This window comes from Rhinoderma darwinii, chromosome 3 (genome assembly GCF_050947455.1).
Source record: "Rhinoderma darwinii isolate aRhiDar2 chromosome 3, aRhiDar2.hap1, whole genome shotgun sequence".
NCBI lineage: Eukaryota > Metazoa > Chordata > Amphibia > Anura > Rhinodermatidae > Rhinoderma > Rhinoderma darwinii.
This window is the reverse complement of record NC_134689.1, coordinates 338,706,030-338,728,042: the sequence shown is the minus strand read 5'-3', so window position 1 is coordinate 338,728,042 and position 22,013 is coordinate 338,706,030. Positions and strand designations below refer to the sequence as shown.

The window sequence follows — 22,013 nt, the reverse complement described above, 5'->3', positions numbered from 1 at the left end:
GACATGTGAAAAAAAGTAAATCTTCATTAAAAATTAGAGTATCTTCCCACCACCCCAAAAATAAGTTGGCATAAGTGGGTGCACAGACTATGTTGATGAAATGCTGGCACCTTTTGTTAAGGCCCTACCTTCCTTCTTGAGAGATACCAAGGACACCCTCACCAGAATCCAGGGGATTAATGTCACAGACACCACTTTAATCGCCACCATTGACGTAGAATCACTTTACACTAACATCAAGCACGATTTTAGGTTTGAAAGCGGTACAATACTTTTTGAATACCAAAGGGATACAGTTTCAGGCACACAACACCTTTATACTTTCCCTTCTCAAATTCCTACTCACAATTATTTCTTATTTGATGGCAAATTCTATCAAGTGAAAGGCACTGCCATGGGCACAGTCTGTGCACCCACTTATGCCAACTTATTTTTGGGGTGGTGGGAAGATACTCTAATTTTTAATGAAGATTTACTTTTTTTTCACATGTCACATATTATTTTGGGGGAGGTATATCGATGATATACTCATTTTCTGGGATGGTGATATGACACTCTTTCTTGACTTTATGGACATAATCATAATGACATCGGTATGAAATTCACTCACTGTATACACAAAAACACTATTGATTTCCTTGATCTTCAAATCTCTCTGGATTCTGGTGGTGGTGTCAACACCAATATCTTTAGAAAAGAGACGGCTACCAATAGCTTTCTACACTATGGGAGCTTTCATCCACCTGCTCTCAAGAAGGGAATACCAATTGGACAATACCTCAGGGCCAGAAGAAACTGCTCTGAGGAACATACTTTTCAGTTGGAATGTGATGCTCTCTTTCAAAAAAATTTAGCACGAGGTTATCCAAAGAAAACCCTGCATCGAGCGTATGCAAGAGCTAGAGCTACCCCACGAGAGGAACTACTCTATGGAAGAAAAACCAAATACAGTGGAAAAACATGACATACATTCCAATATTAGGTGCATAGGGAATTTCGATACCTGCTCCACCCAGATCTCTAAAATCCTAAAAAAAACACTGGGCTATTCTACAGTCAGATCCAGATCTGGCTGATGTGATTTCAAATACCCCGAACATCACCTATCGACGTGGTAGGAATCTTCGTGAATTCCTAACACGGAGTCATTATTCGAGACCACTCATTCCTCGTAATACGTGGCTTGCGTCTCCTACTGTGGGCTCCTTCCCGTGTGGCAGATGCTCCTTCTGTATATACATGCCTAAGACCAAGCATTTCAATAACCCCCTAGACAGTCATAACTTTACCATTAGACATTTTATTAATTGTCAGAGCAGTGGCGTCATATATGCCGCCAGATGCCCTTGTCCAAAATTGTATATTGGCAAGACCATCCAACAACTCAGGAGAAGGATCTCAAAACATGTCAGTACCATCAATACGAAAGAGGACACTCCCCTCTCTAGGCATGTGAGATTCTTCCATGAGGGCGACCCAAAGGCCCTCCAATTTTGGGGCATCACCCATGTAAAACTGGGCCCCAGGGCTGGCAACCTAGACAAGAGGCTCTTACAGGAGGAAGCCCGTTGGATACATAGGCTGAATTCCCTCAGCCCCAATGGTCTCAATGAAGGCTTCACCTTTATGGCCTTCTTGTAGAATTTTACCTTTGCAGCATGTTATTACTGTCAGATTGACAGTTTATAAAACACTACTAATGCAAATGGATTCCTGATTTGATATCACTGACATTACAGACAACTTAGTATTTTGATTCCTGCTTTTTCTCCATTACATGATCATTATCCACTGTACTCATGGATGCATATATCCTATTTGTGCCCAGTGATAACTTTGTTGTGGGGGTAGATATCTGAATTTATACTCTCCACTCACTGGCGCCCTATTGTCATCTAATGCTATTAGCTGCCCCACCGAGTTATATACATTTATTGATTTTCATCTTCTACTTACGATCTGTATGGTAGACGTCGGTGGTAGTTTCAGTCACCCGTTTTGACTGCTATACGCATGCGCGTGAGGCACGCGTTGATTGGACCTTGACTTTCGGCACTTCATTGGCCGCCGACTGTGTCATTCACCCGACATGGAGGCCTGTCTTATGAGAGTAGCCGATTGGCACTAAGGAGTGATGATGATGTCATACGTCATGAGTACAAGCTTATATTAGGAGCAGGAAATCAAACGCGCGCTCAGTAGCCCCGAATTATCCCCTGAGGACGCTGCTTATGCAGCGAAACATGTCGGGGGGGCTATCGCCATTTTAATATTCACTGACGGCTCAGTGATCCTTTTCACTTGTGTGTGTGTGACTGTATGAACTAACGGCAGTCTGCAGCTGCCAAATCAGTCTTTCACACTGTGTACAGCGACGTGCTATATACACTGGTTCAACTTCCTATGACAACTGGCCGTTTCTTGAAAACAATTTTAACTTTTGCTTGTTGTTTGTCCTCTATTTGATATACTAATAAAAGTTACATTTTTACTGCTACAATCTAAACAGTGGTTGGGAAATTGGGACCCATGTGTGCCTAGGCACATTATCTCAAGATGTTTCTCTCCTCTCCGCTGTCAGAGCGGGCCGTGGCTGTGTATTACAGCCGGTGCCCCGCTCTCTATCGCGCCCACAGACGGCTGTCACACAGGACGAGAATGCTCCTCCTAATGCTCCACGACGAGCATTCTTGTCCTGTGTCGGCAACCAGTTAAGGAAAAAAGCACTTCTCCCTGGGTTGCAGACCCCCTAGCAAGGTTCTTACACCTTCCAGAGCACCCCTAGGGAGAAAAGGTAAGTCTCCTTTGGAGGGAGCAACCTTAAAGAGGCTCTGTCACCACATTATAAGTGCCCTATATTATACATGATGTGATCGGCGCTGTAATGTAGATTACAGCAGTGTTTTTTTATTTAGAAAAACTATCATTTTTGACGGAGATATTACCTATTTTAGCTTTATGCTAATGAGTTTCTTAATGGACAACTGGGCGTGTTTTACTATATGGCCAAGTCGGCGTTGTGGAGAGAAGTTTATGACGCTGACCAATCAGCGTCATACACTTCTCCCCATTCATTTACACAGCATATAGTGATCTTATTACATCACTATGTGCAGCCACATAAACACACTATAACGTTACTCAAGTGTCCTGACAGTGAATATACATTATCTCCAGCCAGGAAGTGATGTCTATTCACAATCCTGATACTTCTGTAGTGTCTGTGTGATATTTACGGAAAGGCAAGTGTAATCTCGTTTAAAATGACAGGTTAAATCGTAATCTCAGATGATTGGTCAGCGTCATACACTTCTCTCTACAACGCCCACTTGGTCAAAAAGTAAAACACGCCCAGTTGTCCATTAAGAAACTCATTAGCATAAAGCTAAAATAGGTCATAACTCAGTCAAAAATGATAGTTTTTCTAAATAAAAAAAACACTGCTGTGATCTACATTACAGCGCCGATCATATTATGTAGAAGATAGGCCACTTATAATGTGGTGGCAGAGCCTCTTTAAGTCTGGGTTTGGTTACTCCCTCCTCTCCCAGTTCATCGCTTCCCTCCCTGGAGGTGGTTTTAGGTCCCACGAGGTGAGACCTTCCTCTGGATGGAGAGCGGTTCTCCCGGGGTCATACTCTGTTCCCTGGTGGGGCCGGTGTGCATGCACAGCGTTGGCGGCTTCCGGCGCACTCTGTGCAAGACTTCTGGTCACTGCGACGCGTCACCTCCGGCGGGGTGACGCGTCCTACGCTCCAAGAAGCGTTGGTTCCGGCGACCCCCAATGGGGAAGAGGGACTCCATGCGTCCAGAGCAGAGGACCTCCCCAGCCAATCCAAGGCCAATTTTGGCCTGAACGATACGGAGCCTCAGTCTCCAGCATCTCCTCCCATAATGGAAACGCCAGGAGAAGAAATAGGACGCACTTACCGCTCGGATGCCACAAGATCCTCCAGTCTGGGACTTGAGGAGAAGGCACGACTATAGGGTAATACAAAAAAACCCTCTTTCTTTGCTAATACTGTCCTCTTCTCTTGTACGTATGTTTAGGCCAGGGAAGGTCCTAGAAAGAAACTGGATAAGACCTGTAACAAGGAATGCGCAGTTTGTAATAAAAATCTAGCAGCCTCTTATAATAAAAGACTTTGCCAGAATTGCTTAGATAAGATCATCACGGAAGAATCTACAAATCTGGCTTCAAGCATTAAAGAGTTTGTGAGGGCAGAAGTTAGGAACTCCCTAAAGTCTCTAAAGAAAAAGAAGGATCTACCGTTCACCTCTTCTAGTTGGGTGGATTTATCGGATTCCTCTGCTGAAGAGGATTTTCGGCTAGAAGGAGAGCTGAGCCCTTCAGATAATTCCTCAGAAGAGGACAAGGGGGGGGGGGGGGTAATTTATTCTTAACAGAAGACTTAGACCAGCTCCTTAAAACTGTAAGAGCAATTATGTATATTGATGACCCCAAAGAACCTCGTTCCATCCAGGACATAATGTTTGAAGGCTTAGGGCCTAGAAAACAGAACTTTTTCCATTCATTGGAATGTATTAAGCCTCATCAAAAGGGAATGGAAAAATCCAGATAGGAAAGTTGGTATTCCCAAATTTCTTCAAAAGGAAATATGCCTTTGAAGAAGAGGTCTGCAAGGACTGGGATAATACCCATAGACTTGAAGCCCCAGTGGCAAAAATATCAAGGAAGAATGCTCTCCCCTTTGAGGATCTAGGCTCTTTATCCGATCCCCTGGATAGAAAAGCTGATTACTACCTCAAGATAACCTGGGAAGCTTATATGGGGGCTTTTAAGCCAGGCATTGCAGCCATGTGTGGCTAGGTCTCTAAAGATATGGCTAGCACAATTAGAGCTTCACATTAGTGATGAGACTTCTAGGGCAGATCCACTCCTCCCTTCCAATGCTATCTAAGACAGCAGATTTTTTGGCCGACACCTCGGTAGATTCTGTACGCCTCTGTCCAATCAGCGGCTCTCTCAAACTCTGCTAGAAGGGTTATCTGGCTAAAAACCTGGAAGGGGGACACTGGATCAAAAGGGAAGCTATGTGCTATTCCCTGCTGTGGAGATTATTTGTTTGGGCCACCGCTAGATGACCTATTAGAGAAAGTAAGTAAAGAGTATCCGGCACACCAATTTGAGATGAAGGTAATTTTTATTTTGTTTTTAATGCCAGCGGCAGAGTGCAACATTTTGGTCAAGGCGACCTTCAGGCACTGAATCGTGCTGTTTAGACTGTATGGACGAGCGCTTGTCAAAATAATAGCGGCTGGCCGCTGTCATGGCGCCATATATAAAAATTACCTTTTATCTCCAATTGGTGTGCCGGATACTCTTTACTAACTCCTCTTCGGGTTGGGCCCCTAGCTGTGCAAAACCCCACTCCCCCCGTATCTGGTGCGATCTGAACATATATACTATTAGAGAAAGTGTCTGATAGAAAGAAGGGGTTCCCTACACAAGGAAAACCAATGGATTCCTTTTGTCCCAAGAGGTTTAATAAAAGACCTAACCCTAGGGGACAGGAGTCTAAGGCCTCAAAAAGGGATTCTTCAGGCCTCAAAACGTCCCCAAAAACACAACCAACCACCAACAATGACGCCAGAGGATCCATGGTAGGGGGTCATCTATCCGTTTTTCAAAAATTGGGGAAAAAAAAAACAACTAATCCATGGATCCTAGGAATTATAAAAACAGGGTTCTCTTCCCCCAAACAGATTCTTTCCCACAAAGACCCTAAAAAATTCAGAGGTTTAGTAAGTATTAGAGTCAGAAATTCTGTCACTTATATAAAAACAAAAGGGGTTCTAATTCAAGTCCTAAGTGCAGAGATAGGCCAGGGCTTTTATTCAGAAGGAAAATACACAGTCCTAATAAATCTAAAGGATTTAAACTCGCATGGAGAGCATTCCTTCAACCATAAATCTCCTCTCGAAAGATTGTGTGATGGCATCACTAGACCTGGAGGATGCATATTATTACGTGCCAATATGCAGTCCTCACCAGAAATATCGAAGGGTAGCAGTGACGCTCAACAAGTCTTTGTTTCACCTACAGTACAGTCCTCTCCTTTTGGCATTTCACAAGCCCCAAGGGTCCTCCTTGGCCTCCTGATCACCTACCTGGACAATTTTCTAATAGTGGCAGAAACATCTCAAAACTTGACCCAATAGAAAAAATGTCCTCTATCCTAACGAATTTAGGATGAAACACAAATCTAAAAAAAAAAATCAAGTTTAATCCCATCAAACAAATGCGTCTTTCTAGGGATTTCTGCTAGATTCCAGGCAGATGTCCTTTCTTCCAGAAGGGAAGATCAATCCCCTGATGGACAGTCACAGAGCTATATGTAGACCATATAACCTCGTTCAGGAAAGCTATGTCCGTTCTGGGCCTCATGACATCATGCATCCCAGTAGTATTATGGGCTCGCTTCAGATCCAGGGCTCTACAAAGGCACATTCTAGATCAGTGGGACAAGAACAGTGCCTCCCCAGATCAATCCCTCTGCATCTCATCCAGGCTGTCCCTCTGGAGGGATGGTGGTTGAACAGGGAAAACCTAAGGTGGCATTCCATGGATAACAACCCCTAATCTCATTATACCTACGGATGCGATTCCTTGGGGTTGGGGAGCTCATTACGACTCCCCTTGTCTTCAGGGTCAGTGGGATCACCAGACCGCGCAGAGATCCTCCAACTTCAGGGAACTTGTAGCAGTTTTTCAGGCTATGGGGGGGGGGGGGTGAGATCTGTTCCACTGATGGATTTATCTTCCCAGATATTTTCTCTGGCAGAGCACCATCTGTTGACCCTCTCAGCTGTCCACCTGAAGGGAAGGGACAACCAGGTGGCAGACTTCCTAAGCGAGAACGGTTACGCCAGTCAGAATGGTCTCTGAATACAAAAATATTTCAGAAGATTGTTTACAGATGGGGGATTCCCTCAATAGACCTGTTTGCATCCAGATGAAACAGGAAGGTCAAGAGATTCTTCTCCTTGGATCCATCAGAACACCCAACAGCAATAGATGCATTTTCCCAGTGTTGGGGTCAAGAGACGGGTTATGCCCCCCCCCCCTCCTATGCCTTCTCCCAAGAGTGATCAAAAAAATCAGGAAAGACAAAGCTTCAATAATCCTGATAACCCCTTCTGGCCAAAGAGACCATGGTTCACATGGTCAAGGAAAATGTCCTCAGACCAGCCTTGAATTCTCCCGACCATACCAGATGTCCTATACCAGGGCCCAGTAATGCACCCTGAAATTCAAAAGCTTAATTTAACAGCCTGGAGACTGAAAGGGTAATCCTTAGACAGAGAGGGTTCTCAGTCTGTCATTTCTACTCTGCTAGCAAGTAGGAAAAATGTTACCTCAAATATATCGAAGAGCCCGGAAAGCGTTTACAAATTTTTCAGGGGTGGACATAAATCCTCTAACCAAACCAGATATCCCTTTTGATATTAGATTTTCTCCAGGCAGGATTAAATAAGAACCTCAAGCCGAACACCTTAAAGGTTCAGATATCCGCACGAAGTTCCTTCTTTGATTTCAGATTGGCGGAACACCCCTGGGTTAGGAGATTCCTGACAGCCTCCTCTAGACTTAAACCCCAGATTAGATCCTCAGTTCCTCCATGGGACTTAAATATTGTTCTCCAGGCTATGACAAACCCACCGTTTGAACCACTAGACTCTATAAACATATAGATGCTGACACTCAAAATTACGTTCTTGTTAGCCATTACATTGGCCTGTAGAGTAAGGGGGGATTCACACGAACGTGATTTGCGTCCGTGCAGCCCGCGTGGTTTTCACGCGGGTCGCACGGACCTATGCAAGTCTATGGGGCCGTGCAGACTGTCCGTGAGTTTTGCGCAGCGTGAGTCCGCTGTCTAAAACTCACGACATGTTCTATATTTCTGCGTTTTTCGCGCATCACGCACCCATTGAAGTCGATGGGTGCGTGAAAATCACGCGCACCACACGGAAGCACTTCCGTGGGACGCGCGTGATTTACGCAACAGCAGTAAAATAATGAATGTAAACAGAAAAGCACCACGTGCTTTTCTGTATACAAACATCCAAACGGAGTGTCATAATGATGGCGGCTGCGCGAAAAGCACGCAGCCGCGCATCATACGGGGCTGACACACGGAGCTGTCAAGTGCCTTTCGCGCGCAAAATGCTCACGTTCGTGTGAATCCGCCCTAAGTGAGATTCAGGCCCTTTCTGCCTTTCCTCCATATACTCTACTATTAAATGATAGACATCTTAAAGACCTTACCGGGTGTCATGTCCGTGGTTGCGGGCCGTCGGTTCCACTCTCTCCCTGACAGCCGCAGCCACGAGTCATTGAGGGCTGGCCCCAGTCTCCACCTCAGGAGACGCCAGCGCTTGCTTCCACTCACCTCAGCCGGATCCTGTAGGGTGCGCGCGCACGCCCGTGCACGCTCTTGAAGGGGCTGCGCGCGCACCGGACTTTAATGTACTATCAGCCCATAAGTCCCTGGACTATAAGAGGGGTTCAGCCCCTTGCTTCTATGCCTGAGTGTTGTCGAATCCTAAGTCTGTTTTGCAAATGGTCCCCTAGTGTTTCCTGCTCCCAGTGTTCCCTGTTCCTGTATCCTGATCTAGTGCCATGCTGAGCTGTTGCCGTGATGTGCTGTATACCACGCCTGACGTCTACCTGCTGCCTAGTCCCAGCCAAGCCTGCCTTGCTTGTCCGAGCTGCCACTGGTACCCTATATGAACTACGGACTCTGACCTGCGCCCTGTTGGCCAGCTGCCATACCGCCAAGGCAGTATGGCCCTGTGGATCCACGAACCCTACGTTACACCGGGTTTCCTTCCTAGGGTGGTCTCTCCTTTTCATCTAGACCAAGAGATTATTCTCCCCTCCTTTTTTGATTCCCCGAAAAATCTGAGGGAACAGCAGTTTAACTGCCTGGACGTAAGGAGATGCCTAGTCCAGTACCTAAGAATCACTAAAGATTTAAGAACCTCAGAAAATTTTTTAAGTTCCATGGTCCCAACAAGGGTTCAGAAGCCAGTAGATCCACTATAGTGAGATAGATTAAACAGGCCATAAATTTTTCCATCTGGACCTGACTATCTTCTAATGTGTCCCCTCTCTACATTGAGTACACATGCAATCTTGCCTGAGCATATGTGGGTATGGGGGGCTTGGGAAGAATAGCTTTCAGATGTTCGGCCGGCAGATATCTAAGATGTATGGCCTACACAATAGCCGGAATCCATACTCGACCCATTGTACATGAAGTTCCAGGCAGTGGGATTGAGCATGTATGATCACTGGCACTGGACACATTAGGTGGATGTTCTGAGAATGAATGAGGGAAGAATACCAGGGGGTGCCAAAACAAGTATGCAACATCAATATCTAGACACAGAAGTTTCTAATGATTCTAATTAAAACATGCTAATGTTTTGCATGATCTAACAGAGAAATGTAATATTTAGCCGTGGCACAAAGTATTTTTTTTTTATTTATTTTTTTACACGGGCCAATATGGGCTGTGAAAGCGAACGGCGATCAACGAGACCGCTCGTTGATCGTTTGCTCTTTTCCCAAGCTATAATTGGTTATATATGGGGACGAGCGATCGTTATTACGATCATTCTTCCCCATACATTTCCATCACGGCAGAAACCGAGCGATGTGCTGCCAATAACAATAATATTTAGTACTGCATAAACTATGCGATCTGCCGTTTTTTTTTTTGTTTTTTTTTTTAAATGAGCATTTGCTCGTTCATCGGCTGATCATTGCTCTGTAAACATAGGGCAATGATCGGGAACAAGCATTCATATACACAATCGTTTTCACGATCATTGGCCCATGTAAATGGACCTTAAGAGAGAGAAGGCTCATGGATGTCGATAAATATTTGTTTGTTACACACCTCGCCAGCGTACTTAAACCCTCACCTCATTGGACTAAAATAATAAAGATAACAGCAGAAACTTTGAGTGAACCTGGGGAGTGAGCAAGACTTTGCTCTCCAATTCAGTAGGCTATTAATTTTTTTTTTGGCGTACATCCCATGGTACAACCTTGTCAGTAGTAAAGTCCAAAAGGTGTGTCATTCTTTTCGAAAGATTGATTGTATTTGAGCTAAAGGCGGTTAAAGGGAATGTGTCGCAAATTAAACCTTTTTTTTTTAAGTGTCGTTACTTATTTCTATTATATTTTTTACGTTTTTTGCTGTATTTTATTTTTTTTTTCCGTATGGTGGAAAGTATTAAAAATTAAATAATAATTTGACATGTTTTCCAATGTTGGCCACCAGGGGGAGCACTTCCCAGAATTACAGCAAGGTGAATAAGGCAAAGCAACCTGACTCATAGCTGCTGTAAATGTGGGAGGGAATCTCACCCCCCCTCTCACAAGCCAGGTAAAGGTGTCTTCAAATTGCTAAGCAGTGTCTGGCAGCCATATTGGGTGTGATTTTGCAGCTGGAAGAAGTTATAGGACACACCAAAAGGCTAAGGCCTCATGCACACGACCGTGTTTTTGCGTCCGCAATTCCCCCGCAAATCCACGGGAGAATTGCGGACCCATTCTTTTCTATGGGGCCGTGCACACGACCGTAGTTTTTGCGGTCCGTGCACGGCCCGGGAACCCGGACCGCAGAAAGTACGGACATGTCCTATTATGGTCCGGAGTTGCGGTCCGGGCTCATTGAAAACAATGGCCCGGCCATGTGCATGTGCGGGCGGCTTGCGGCTGACAGTCCGCTGACAGTCCGCAGCCGGCCGACACGAAAATCACGGGCGTGCACACGGCTACGGTCGGGCTACGGTCGTGTGCATGAGGCCTAAGTGTATGTTCACACGCTTACTAAACAAAGGGAAAACCGATCCTGATTTTCAGCCATTTTTTTAATCAAACTCGTGTTTTTTAACGGCCGTTTTTGGAGCGGTTTTTCTATAAAGTCAATGAAAAACGGCTCCAAAAACGTCCCAAGAAGTGATGTGCACTTCATTTTGGTCGGGCGTCTTTTTACGTGCCGTTTTTGGAAAACGACCACGTAAAAAACGCCCTGTCGGAACAGAACGCCGTATTTCCCATTGAAACCGATGGGCAGATGCTTGTAGGCGTTCTGCTTCCGATTTTTCAGCTGAAAACAGCTCCGTCATTTCAGACGTAATTGCTCGTACTCGCGTTTTGCGAGGCGTCAATTACGGCCGTAATTTGGAGCTGTTCTTCATTGAATTCAATGAAAATCGGCTCAAATTACGTCCCAAGAAGTGTCCTGTATATAAGTGTCCTGCACTTCTTTGCCGAGGCTGTTATTTTACGCGCCGTCTTTTGACAGCGACGCGTAAAATTACAGGTCGTCGGCACAGTACGTCGGCAAACCCATTCAAATGAATGGGCAGATGTTTGCCGACGTATTGGAGCCGTCTTTCCAGGCGTAAATCGAGGCGTAAAACGCCTCGTTTACGCCTGAAAATAGGTCGTGTGAACCCAGCCTTAGAATGATGAAAGTGAAGTGAATGACTTTTCAGTTGACCGGTTCACACGCCGTGTATTTGCCATGTTTTTTTTTTTTTTTTGCAAATTTTACGTGCAAAAAAAACACAGAAAAAACGCTTGATTACACTTGATTTTATATGTGTGTGTGTGTGTGTGTGTGTTCTCGCCGCTGATTCTTCAAAACAGCTGATAAGCGGCTATGAAGTATCAGCGGCGCCCGTGCACACTCCACTCTGCGCCACACACACACACACACACACACACACACACACACACACACACACACACACACACACACACAGGAAAAGTCTTAAAGGGGTCGTCCAGGAAAACATGGCGCCGCACCTGTCCTCAGGTCGTGTGTGGTATTACAGCTCTGTCCTATTCACTTCAATGGAGGTGAACTGCAATACCAGACACAACCTGAGGACAGGTGCGGCGCTGTGTCTCCAATCCGGACACCCCTTCTGTCCTGAGATGACCCGACGGGGGAGGCGGGTGTCAGAGCCACCCACCGCCATCACCGCAGACAGAACCACACAACTATGGCATGAGGGCAGGGCTCACGAGAGCGGGGTCTGTGAGGTAGAGAGTGGGACATGCAGAGACACACATCTTACCTGCAGTGCAGCTGGTCTTCAAGATGGCGCCTGCTCTCTCCCTGCAAACAGCTGCTCTGCTCTGTGTGACTCTGACCTGCGTCTGCGCAGGACAGAGCCATAGTGCAAAGTCAATGGGACGGGTCCCGTTCATTGACTCCTATGGACTGGAGCTGCCGTATTCCATGTCTGTATGTGTCGTTAATCGACACATACAGAAATGGAAAAAAAAATGGCAGCCCCCATAGGGAAGAAAAAGTGTAAAAATAAAAAAAAGTAACACACAAATTAATACAAACGTTTTTAATAAAACACTAACATCAAACTGATATTAAAAATTTTTTTTGGGTGACACTGTTCCTTTAAGTCGGACAACGGATAAAGCTGTGTAAAGTGCACACCAAACCAGTCCTGTGATTATACTAAAAATAGACCTAACCTTGGAGAAAAGGAATAAACTGAAGTAACTTTCTGATCCCGTATTGCAGCAGGCCATTTCTGTTTCGGGATTATGTCAGAGAGAAGGTCTACCTTCCACCCTTGAACACCATTTTTTTTGTAGGACCATTCTGTGCTGAATATTTTGTGTGCCTGCAGGAATGCTAGGAGTAGTTTACTGTATACGGATTGTACTGCTCTCTTTAGCTGCTTTCCGCTCCGGCTACTAGATGGAGATCTCCAGTGGAAGACTCCCCTCCAACTCAGAATTCCCTAATATGGTATTTGAAATTGGGTTTTCTAAACCAGACAGCCCCTTTAAAGAGGCTCTGTCACCAGATTATAAGTGCCCTATCTCTTACATAATCTGATCGGCGCTGTAATGTAGATAACAACAGTGGTTTTTATTTTGAAAAACTATCATTTTTGAGCAAGTTATGAGCAATTTTAGATTTATGCTAATGACTTTCTTAACTCCTTAACGCCGAAGGACGGATATATCCGTCCTCTGCAGCTGCTAGTTCGCGCAGGAGGACGGATATATCCGTCCTGTGATGGCGCGGGTACTGCCAGTGTACCCACGCGATCAGCGGCAGGAGCACGGCTGTTATACACAGCCTGGCTCCTGCTGCAACTGCCGGAATCGAAGCGCGCGCCGATTCCGGCAGTTTAACCCATTAAATGCCGCTGTCAATAGTGACAGCGGCATTTAATGTGTTTGACAGAGGGGGGAGCTCCCTCTGTCACCCGATCGGCGCCCCCGCAAACAATTCGCGGGTCGCCGTCGGGTTTCCATGACAGCCGGGGGTCTAACAAAGACCCCCAGGTCTGCCTTCAGCATCTTACACTGACAGGCAATAATGCTTCGGTATACTAAGTATACCAAAGCATTATATATGCGATCAGCACATCGCATAGTGAAGTCCCCTGGTGGGACTAAAAAAAAAAAAATTTAAAACAGTTAAATAAAGTTTGTAAAAAAAATAAATAAATAATTACAGTCAAAGTCAAATAAAACTACTTTTTTGGCCCAAAAAGTGGTTTTATTTAGTAAAACGGTCAAAACAAATCACACATACACATACATGGTATCCCCGCGATCGTAACAACTTGACCAATAAAATGAACATATTAATTAAACCGCCGGATGAACGGCGTCCAAAGAAAACGCAAAAAACAACGTCAAAATTCTCTCTTTTCTCCCATTCCCCCCATAAAAAATAAAATAAAAGTTAATCTATAAGTCCTATGTACCCCAAAATAGTACTAATAAAAACTACACATTGTCCCGCAAAAATCAAGCCCACGTACGGCCACATCGACGGAAAAATAAAAACGTTACGGCTCTTGGAATGCGGCGATGCAAAAACAAGTAATTTTTTTCTAAAAGGCTTTTTATTGTGCAAACGTAGGAAAACATAAAACCTTTACATATTTGGTATCCCCGTAATCGTGCCGACCCACAGAATAAAGTTAACATGTTATTTACGCTGCATAGTAAACGGCGTAAATTTATAACGTGAAAATCAATGCTGGAATAGCTGCTTATTTTCAATTCTCTCCTAAAATAAAGTTAATAAAAGTTAATCAATATATTATAAGCATCTAAAAATGGTACAATTACAAAATACAACTCGTCCCGCAAAACACAAGCCCTTATACGGCTATGTAGACGGAATAAAAAAAGACTTACGACTCTTGGAATGCGACCGTGAAAAAACAAAAAATAATCCTTGGTCATTAACGTGCAAAATGGCCCGGTCATTAAGGGGTTAATGACCAACTGGGCGTGTTTTTACTTTTTACCAACTGGGTGTTGTACAGAGGAGTGTATGAGGCTGACCAATCAGTGACCCATCAGTGTCATACACTTCTCATTGTTCCAGCCCAGCTTCTTTCACTGCACAATCACACTAACAATGGGCTGGAACAAGGAGAAGTGTATGACGCTGATTGGTCACCGATTGGTCAGCGTCATACACTCCTCTGTACAACGCCCAATTGATCAAAACTAAAAACACGCCCAGTTGTCTATTAAGAAACAAATTCGCATAAATCTAAAATTGCTTATAGCTTGATCAAAAATAATCGTTTTTCAAAATAAAAACCACTGTAATCTACATTACAGCGCCGATAAGATTATGTAGGAGATAGGGCACATATAATCTGGTGACAGAGCCTCTTTAAAGAGGCTCTGTCACCAGATTTTGCAACCCCTATCTGCTATTGCAGCAGATAGGCGCTGCAATGTAGATTACAGTAACGTTTTTATTTTTAAAAAACGAGCATTTTTGGCCAAGTTATGACCATTTTTGTATTTATGCAAATGAGGCTTGCAAAAGTACAACTGGGCGTGTTGAAAAGTAAAAGTACAACTGGGCGTGTATTATGTGCGTACATCGGGGCGTTTTTACTACTTTTACTAGCTGGGCGTTCTGACGAGAAGTATCATCCACTTCTCTTCAGAACGCCCAGCTTCTGGCCGATCATGCTGTGACGTCACTTCCCCAGGTCCTGCATCGTGTCAGACGAGCGAGGACACATCGGCACCAGCGGCTACATTTGATTCTGCAGCAGCATCGGCATTTGCAGGTAAGTAGCTACATCGACTTACCTGCAAACGCCGATGCTGCTGCAGAATCAACTGTAGCCTCTGGTGCCGATGTGTCCTCGCTCGTCCGACACGATGCAGGACCTGGGGCAGGAAGTGAGTGACGTCACAGCGTGATCTCTCGAGAACACGCTATGTCTGCACTGCCAGAAGCTGGGCGTTGTGAAGAGAAGTGGATGATACTGCTATACACAACGCCCAGCTAGTAAAAGAAGTAAACACGCCCAGATGTACGCACATAATACACACCCACTTGGACTTTTGCAAGCCTCATTTGTATAAATACAAAAATGGTCATAACTTGGCCAAAAATGCTCGTTTTTTAAAAATAAAAACGTTACTGTAATCTACATTGCAGCGCCTATCTGCTGCAATAGCAGATAGGGGTTGCAAAATCTGGTGACAGAGCCTCTTTAACAAGCAAATTAATTTGTAAGCTACGACTGTTTAGTATTTACCAGCCGACGATTGTGGTGTATTATTTACGGTGCAGTCTCATTGTATAAATATTATTTGTCTGTTTTATAGGAGAAGCTGCTGGGCAACGTGTCACTCCAGATGGCAGACATCACTCGTCTGAAGGGTAAGATATATTTGTATGCCCTGGCACTGCCGGATAAATGTCTGTCTGTCTCTCAATACTGTGTGGGTTTACAGGACAATGACAAATTACTGCATTTCATTGTGTTTCACTTTTTGTACATTTATATGCCAACGTTGCTGAATTTTCAGTTTTCTTTTTGCCTGATCTCAGAATCGGGTGCGATCGTTATTTTTCATGTAGTCATGGGACGGGAATCTCTGCAACAGATCCGCCGCAATGAAGCTAAAGAAATGATGACCCTTAAAGGGGTTGTTAGTTTTTCTATTTTATAAACCTTTTCAGCAAGTGCTCAATTATGTTCAGCGCCACCACAGGGCAGATTAAGCATTACATGATGGTCTTTGAAATCATTGTGCAGGTCCTCCAGAGTAAGAAAATACATTCTTGATTAGTGGAGGTCCTGAATAGAACATAATCCCCCCCCCCCTTTTGTAGGAAAAAGATCCATTTCTTTTTCTACAAGGTCTGAAAACGAGCCAGTGAAATTTGATAGCATCATTAAATATGAGTGTAAAGCTGGCCATAGACCTAAGATCTCCGTCAGCTGAACGAGCGTTAGTCCGATAGCTCACTCGCATAAATATGTAAGATCGGATGGGCTGAGCATGCAGACTTACTTCAGGGGTTAAGCAGCTGTCAGACACCATTTAACGTGCCTGATACTTGTTTTCATCAAGGACGGTTGGCCTGACTTCATTCACATTTGATAGATCTTATTTTTATGGCCAGCTTTATCCTTTGGTTTCCATAGTAGTAATCCTATTGTTTAAAACCCATAGAAATCGGCCCCATAAAGCCAAAAATATGTCAGACATCCTTGAAACATCTCTCGCCATTAGCTGTACTATTGTAGCATTTATCAGACATCCGCATGGAATATCTCATGTAGGTCAGTTTGGAAATGCATTTGTTAATAGTTTTGCAATAATTAGAATTAATTTCCATACAAAATTTGTCCCACTTATATCAAAACATGTTTGAAAGGTATAATTAGATGGAAATCCCTATATTGAATACATTATATTAAGCGATCAGTCTTCTGATTGGCTGGTGCCATTGAATGCTAACTGCGGTAATATTTAGGAATGTCGTCTCTCTTTACCACTCCCGGTATAATCTGTTCCTGCCTTTACAGAACAGTTACATGAGCTTCGTCAAGAATTTCTGCAACAGGAGGATCAGCTACATGAGAACAAGAACAATAATACCCTTCTCCAGAGGACGCTAAGGGAAGAGAGGTCAGGACAAATCCTTCTGTTCCGCTGCAATGGTTATATGGTTACATGTACACTAACTAGTCCACTAATTCTACGATTTTCATATTAGTCAACAGTGCGCAAAACTGCTGGCGGATAAGAAGCGTGAATGTGAAGAGAGCATACAGAGACTCCAGCAGACGGACAAAGACAAGGTGGGCGGAATAAGAGAAGGTTACTTGTAGACTAGCACATGTTTGTATTTTTTAAGTTACTTTTGATAAAATGTTAAGAGAAATCTAATTAAAGCTATATACACCTTTTTGAAATTATTATTTTTTGAAATAAAAATTATCTATCAGTGTGTTTTGTGCAACTTTCTAAATACTCTTTATTAAAAATTATTTTTACTTTTTGAGATACAGCTGCTTTGTATCCTGTATAAAGAGCAGCTGTATCTAGCGCTGAAACCTGTATCTGTCAGGTCAGCGGGTCCTGGGTGTCTCTGACATGCAGGATCGAATTGTTACCGATCACATATAAGTTCATCACTTAGATGTGATCGATAATAGGTGGATCCTGCATGTCAGAGACACCCAGGACCCGCTGTCACTGAACCAGTCAGTCCCGCGGACCTGACAGATTCAGGTCTCCGCGCAAGATACAGCTGCTCTGTATACAGTATACAAAGCAGCTGCATCTCGAAGTAAAAATAAAAAGTATTTAGAAAGTTGCACCAAACACACTGATACAAATTTTTATCAAAAATAAAAACGAAATACTATTTCTAATGTGTAATAGCCTTTAACAACTGATCTTTTTAGTAGCGAAGCCTTTCCCACTGCTGTTGTCTCATGAAGACAGCCCCTTCATGGCGGCGGCTCCCGTATAAAAGGGGCTCTCTTTTGAGGCAGTCCCTTTAAGCTGCTCATGCGCATTAAGTTAATTTTGCGGTATCCCGACTGTGTATAGGGGTCTCACGACTGTTCCTCAGCAGTAGATGTTGAGAGAAACGAGGATGGGGCATTTTAAATTTCAGCATGTCTGATCATTTGTCGCGCTGAAAGATAAACCACCGTTAAACACTTTTCTCTCCATCCATGCATGTGTATGGGGAGGTAAGAATGACCCATTATGCAATTCCCCAAGGCTGATTTCGCACATGCATAATATGGATTATTTTATTAGGAATGCAACACCTGGACTGCCTGCGGTTTATCAGAACGGGAGCCTATGGTGCTCTAGCTCCGGTTATGAAGAACTACGGCGGTCCAAGTATTGCTTTCATAATACGGCCACAAAAGAGCACCCGTATTATGCTTGTGTAAAGGTAGACTAAGTCCTCATGTACACTAACGTGTTTTTGAGTCTGCAATTCATCCGCAAAAGTGCAAATGAATTGCGGTCCCATTCATTTCTATGGGCCCATGTACACGACCGTGGTTTCCACGGTCTGTGCATTGGCTGGGAACCCCGAACCGCAAAGAAATAGGACGATACGGTCAGGATTAGCGGTCTGAGCTCATTGAACTGAATGTGTGCACGATCCGTGAATTGCGGACGGCCCGCAGATGACACTCCGCGGCCGTCCATGTCGTAATCCCGGACGGTGCACACTGCTACGGCCCTGTGCATGAGGCCTAACAAGGTAGGACAAACTTCTCCAAACTCCTAGGGAAATTTCAGATTAGAGGGATCTACTTTTCAAAGTGGAAAATCCCTTTAAATTTGGAATACCTCCTTTCCATGATCCCTATTTTGGAGCTTTGGGTCTACCTCGGTCAGCCAAAGAAGTGCGCTTCTGTCTATTAAACAGCCACACCACCTCCCATTGATTTTTGTCTTTGTGGCTGCTATTTAATACTTTACTACATTACTGCGGTAGTATTGAACAGTAAGCTGCCACTTCCCTGGTGATTACTTCTATTCCCCTGATAGTGTTTATATCATTTGCTTGTTATGTCAGTCATATTTTTATGTCATATACCTATTGTTAGGATTCAGCCAACCAATCCATATTGTGATGACATGACAACCATTTTTTTTTTTTTTTTTTTTTTTTTTAATGGTTTATGTTTGGGTGGAATTACAGGTTCGGATTCATCTTGAGATTAGTCTGAAACTTTTTCGGATAGCGCTGTTTTTAAATTAATACTTTTGAATCTGACAAAACCCTCATCTCTATAAAAAGAACTGATGTGGTAGTAACACTGTGTAAACGAAACCTTTTTTTTATTTCTTTCTTGTAGGAGGAAGCAGAGAAGTTCCCCAGCAATGTGGAAGCCGGTGAAGTTGAACCTGAGAATAAGATGCACATAATTGCCACCATAGCCAAAGAGGAACGTGCAGAGGACCCTTCAAGTAACCGCCTACATTTTGACAGAGGTAAAGCACTTCTTCCATCTGTATACTTTCTGACTTGTTCATCCAGGATCATTGCTGGATGAACAAGCTGCTATGGTGTATCACGTGTTCCTGGGCGAAGGAATCGTACTTTGCTGGTTCTCTGGGGTGTGACAACTCCATTTAAGATGCTCCTTCAAATTCGATTAATGTTGGCGTAATCGGACAAACGAATGTGTATAGGGGCCTCCTGACGGCAGATGTGTAAAACGTGAATGTTGGATTACAACATGCCTGATAATTTCTTGTGCTGGGAGATAAGCCACAGCGAGACACTTCCCTCCCTCGTGCTATTGAGTATCTGGAGGTTTCATGTATATAGCCATCGTATCACTTCTTTAAAACTAGTTTTTATTATACACTTAAAAAAAATAAAAAAAATATATATATTATAATATAATTTTTTGTTTTGACTATCAACAAAAATATTTTTAAAGTATTGTAGTATTCACACTGGTTACTAGAGTAGTCACAAAGAGCTGAGATTTCCTCATTATGATCCCTGTTCGTTGCAACATCCCTTAAAGCGTAACTAAACATTCAATCAACTTTTTATTTTCTAGCAGCATGTGTAATATAAATATATTTTGTAATCTACTTTATTAATGAATTTGGGCTCCTTTTTGTGTTATGTGTTTTAAATGGCCACTCCTGTTGCTAGCAGAAATCCATAGACCGTTTGCATGTACTCGGTGTTCGGACTGAGCTGCCTGTGTTTACGGGTGGACGGCCCCATCCTGACGTCAGACGTGCACACCCCCATCGTGACGTCAGGACGGTCTCTCTCCCTCCATGTACTATACAGTTCTCTATAGAGTAGCAGGCAGAGTGCATGGAAGAGAACGTGATGAGCTCTGCTGCTGTCCGGTCTTTAGTGTGCGACGGGCAGTGGCGGATTAAGAAGACCATGGACCCTGGGCAGTTACCCAAACTTGGGCCCCTTTTCTCCACCGCCACACTGCCGCGTCGTAACTATTGCTAACACTACCTTTTTGCGCAAGCATTAACAAATGGGTGTTACGATTCCCCTTTCACAGGGCTGTGTCCCTACATACTGACAGTATCACACTGTGCAGGGACACATCCTCCTGACCAGGGGATTGGTAACACCAATTTTTCTATCAGTCCTGGACTGCACAGACTTTATGTGGAATACAAGGTTTTCCAATAATAAACACGTCAGGAGAGGGGACAGATTCTCTACAAATCCAGTGACTCACAGGTGACGACGTCTCAGATGCTAGTAGTTTTTATTTTTCCTCTTTTCTTCTCCACCTGGTCCAGAGCTCATGACGACTTCTCCCGGCCATGACCCATTTCTGCAGCTCCTAAATATAATATCACCATGCACTGCCCTCTGAATAGAATTGTGTCACACACTGTAAAGTATAGCACCACATACACAGTGCTCCCTGTAGATAGCACCAACCCCCCCATGTAGATAGCGCCACACACACAACCCCCTGTATATAGCGCCACACAGCCCCACTGTATATAGTGACAGACACACACACACACACACACACACACACACACACACACCCCTGTAGATAGCGCCCCCCCACACACACCTGTAGATAGCGCCCCCCCCACACACACCTGTAGATAGCGCCACACACAGCCCCCCTGTAGATAGCGCCCCCCCCCACACACCTGTAGATAGCGCCACACACAGCCCCCCTGTAGATAGCGGCACACCGCCCCCTATAGATCCACACCGCACTCCCCCCTTGTATATAGTGCCATACAGCACTCCCTCCTTGTATACACATCCCTGGGATGAAATTTTATCCCATATGACTGCTGCAGCCTGTGATTGGCCTGTGATTGGCTGCAGCGGTCACATGGGGTGAAACGTCATCCCAGGAGGCCGGCCCGGACGAAGAAACAGAATTCTGGGCAAGTATAAGATTTTTATTTTTTCTAAATTGCGTTTTTACATAACATCGGTTATTTGTTGTGGGTTTTACCTCCCCATTGAATTAAACAGGGAAAACCCGAAACAAATAAGCAGCGTTTACGCAAATACAATTGACATGCCGCGGAATAAAAAAACGCACCGCGTGTCAATTTCTGAGCTTTTTTTTTTCCCACTTATCATTTACGCAGCGTGTGGATGAGAATAGTTCACATCTAATTTAGTCTGCTGCTACTGTATTATCTGTATAATCTCATCCAGACGCTGCGTAAAATTTCCGACCAGACATTTTTTCCTGCGGTGCGTATTTCTCGTACTGCAGCATGTCAATTCCTGCTGCGGAAAGTGGACAGAATTGCTGCGTGACCATCTCCCAACATTGAGAAAAACGCAGCAAAATACGCACCATTTTCTGCAGCAAAAATTCCGTTTTTTTTTTCTGCAGCGGAATTTCTGCATATATACACTCTATCTATCCAATCTAATCTATCCAATCTAATCTATCCATCTACACGTTGTAAACACACATGCACTTTCCTTTTATGTAGGATATTTGTGAAGGGCGTTCAGCAGCTTGATGGCCCGACACAGGGCCGCAGACAGTTTACCCTCCCTCACGTCCTGACTGGTAACAGCAGGAGAAGGGGAGGTGTGTAGAGCAGGGAAAGGGGGCTGGAGGGGTAGCTTCTAAAGCAGCACAGGGAGATGTAAGATCGCAGCACAGACCACGGCTGC

The 22,013-nt window shown here is 44.2% G+C and overlaps 1 protein-coding gene across 4 annotated transcripts in view; it reads left to right on the top strand.

Moving 5' to 3' along the window:
- GOLM2 (golgi membrane protein 2) overlaps positions 1 to 22,013 on the top strand; it is a 67,654-nt gene that overhangs the window by 16,258 nt on the left and 29,383 nt on the right. For all 4 annotated transcript variants that reach the window (XM_075858424.1, XM_075858425.1, XM_075858423.1 and 1 more), the window contains exons 2-5: positions 15,686 to 15,740; positions 16,897 to 16,999; positions 17,088 to 17,172; positions 19,207 to 19,342. In XM_075858424.1, the coding sequence (XP_075714539.1) occupies positions 15,686 to 15,740; positions 16,897 to 16,999; positions 17,088 to 17,172; positions 19,207 to 19,342 (379 nt within the window). The remainder of the gene's footprint in view (positions 1 to 15,685; positions 15,741 to 16,896; positions 17,000 to 17,087; positions 17,173 to 19,206; positions 19,343 to 22,013) is intronic.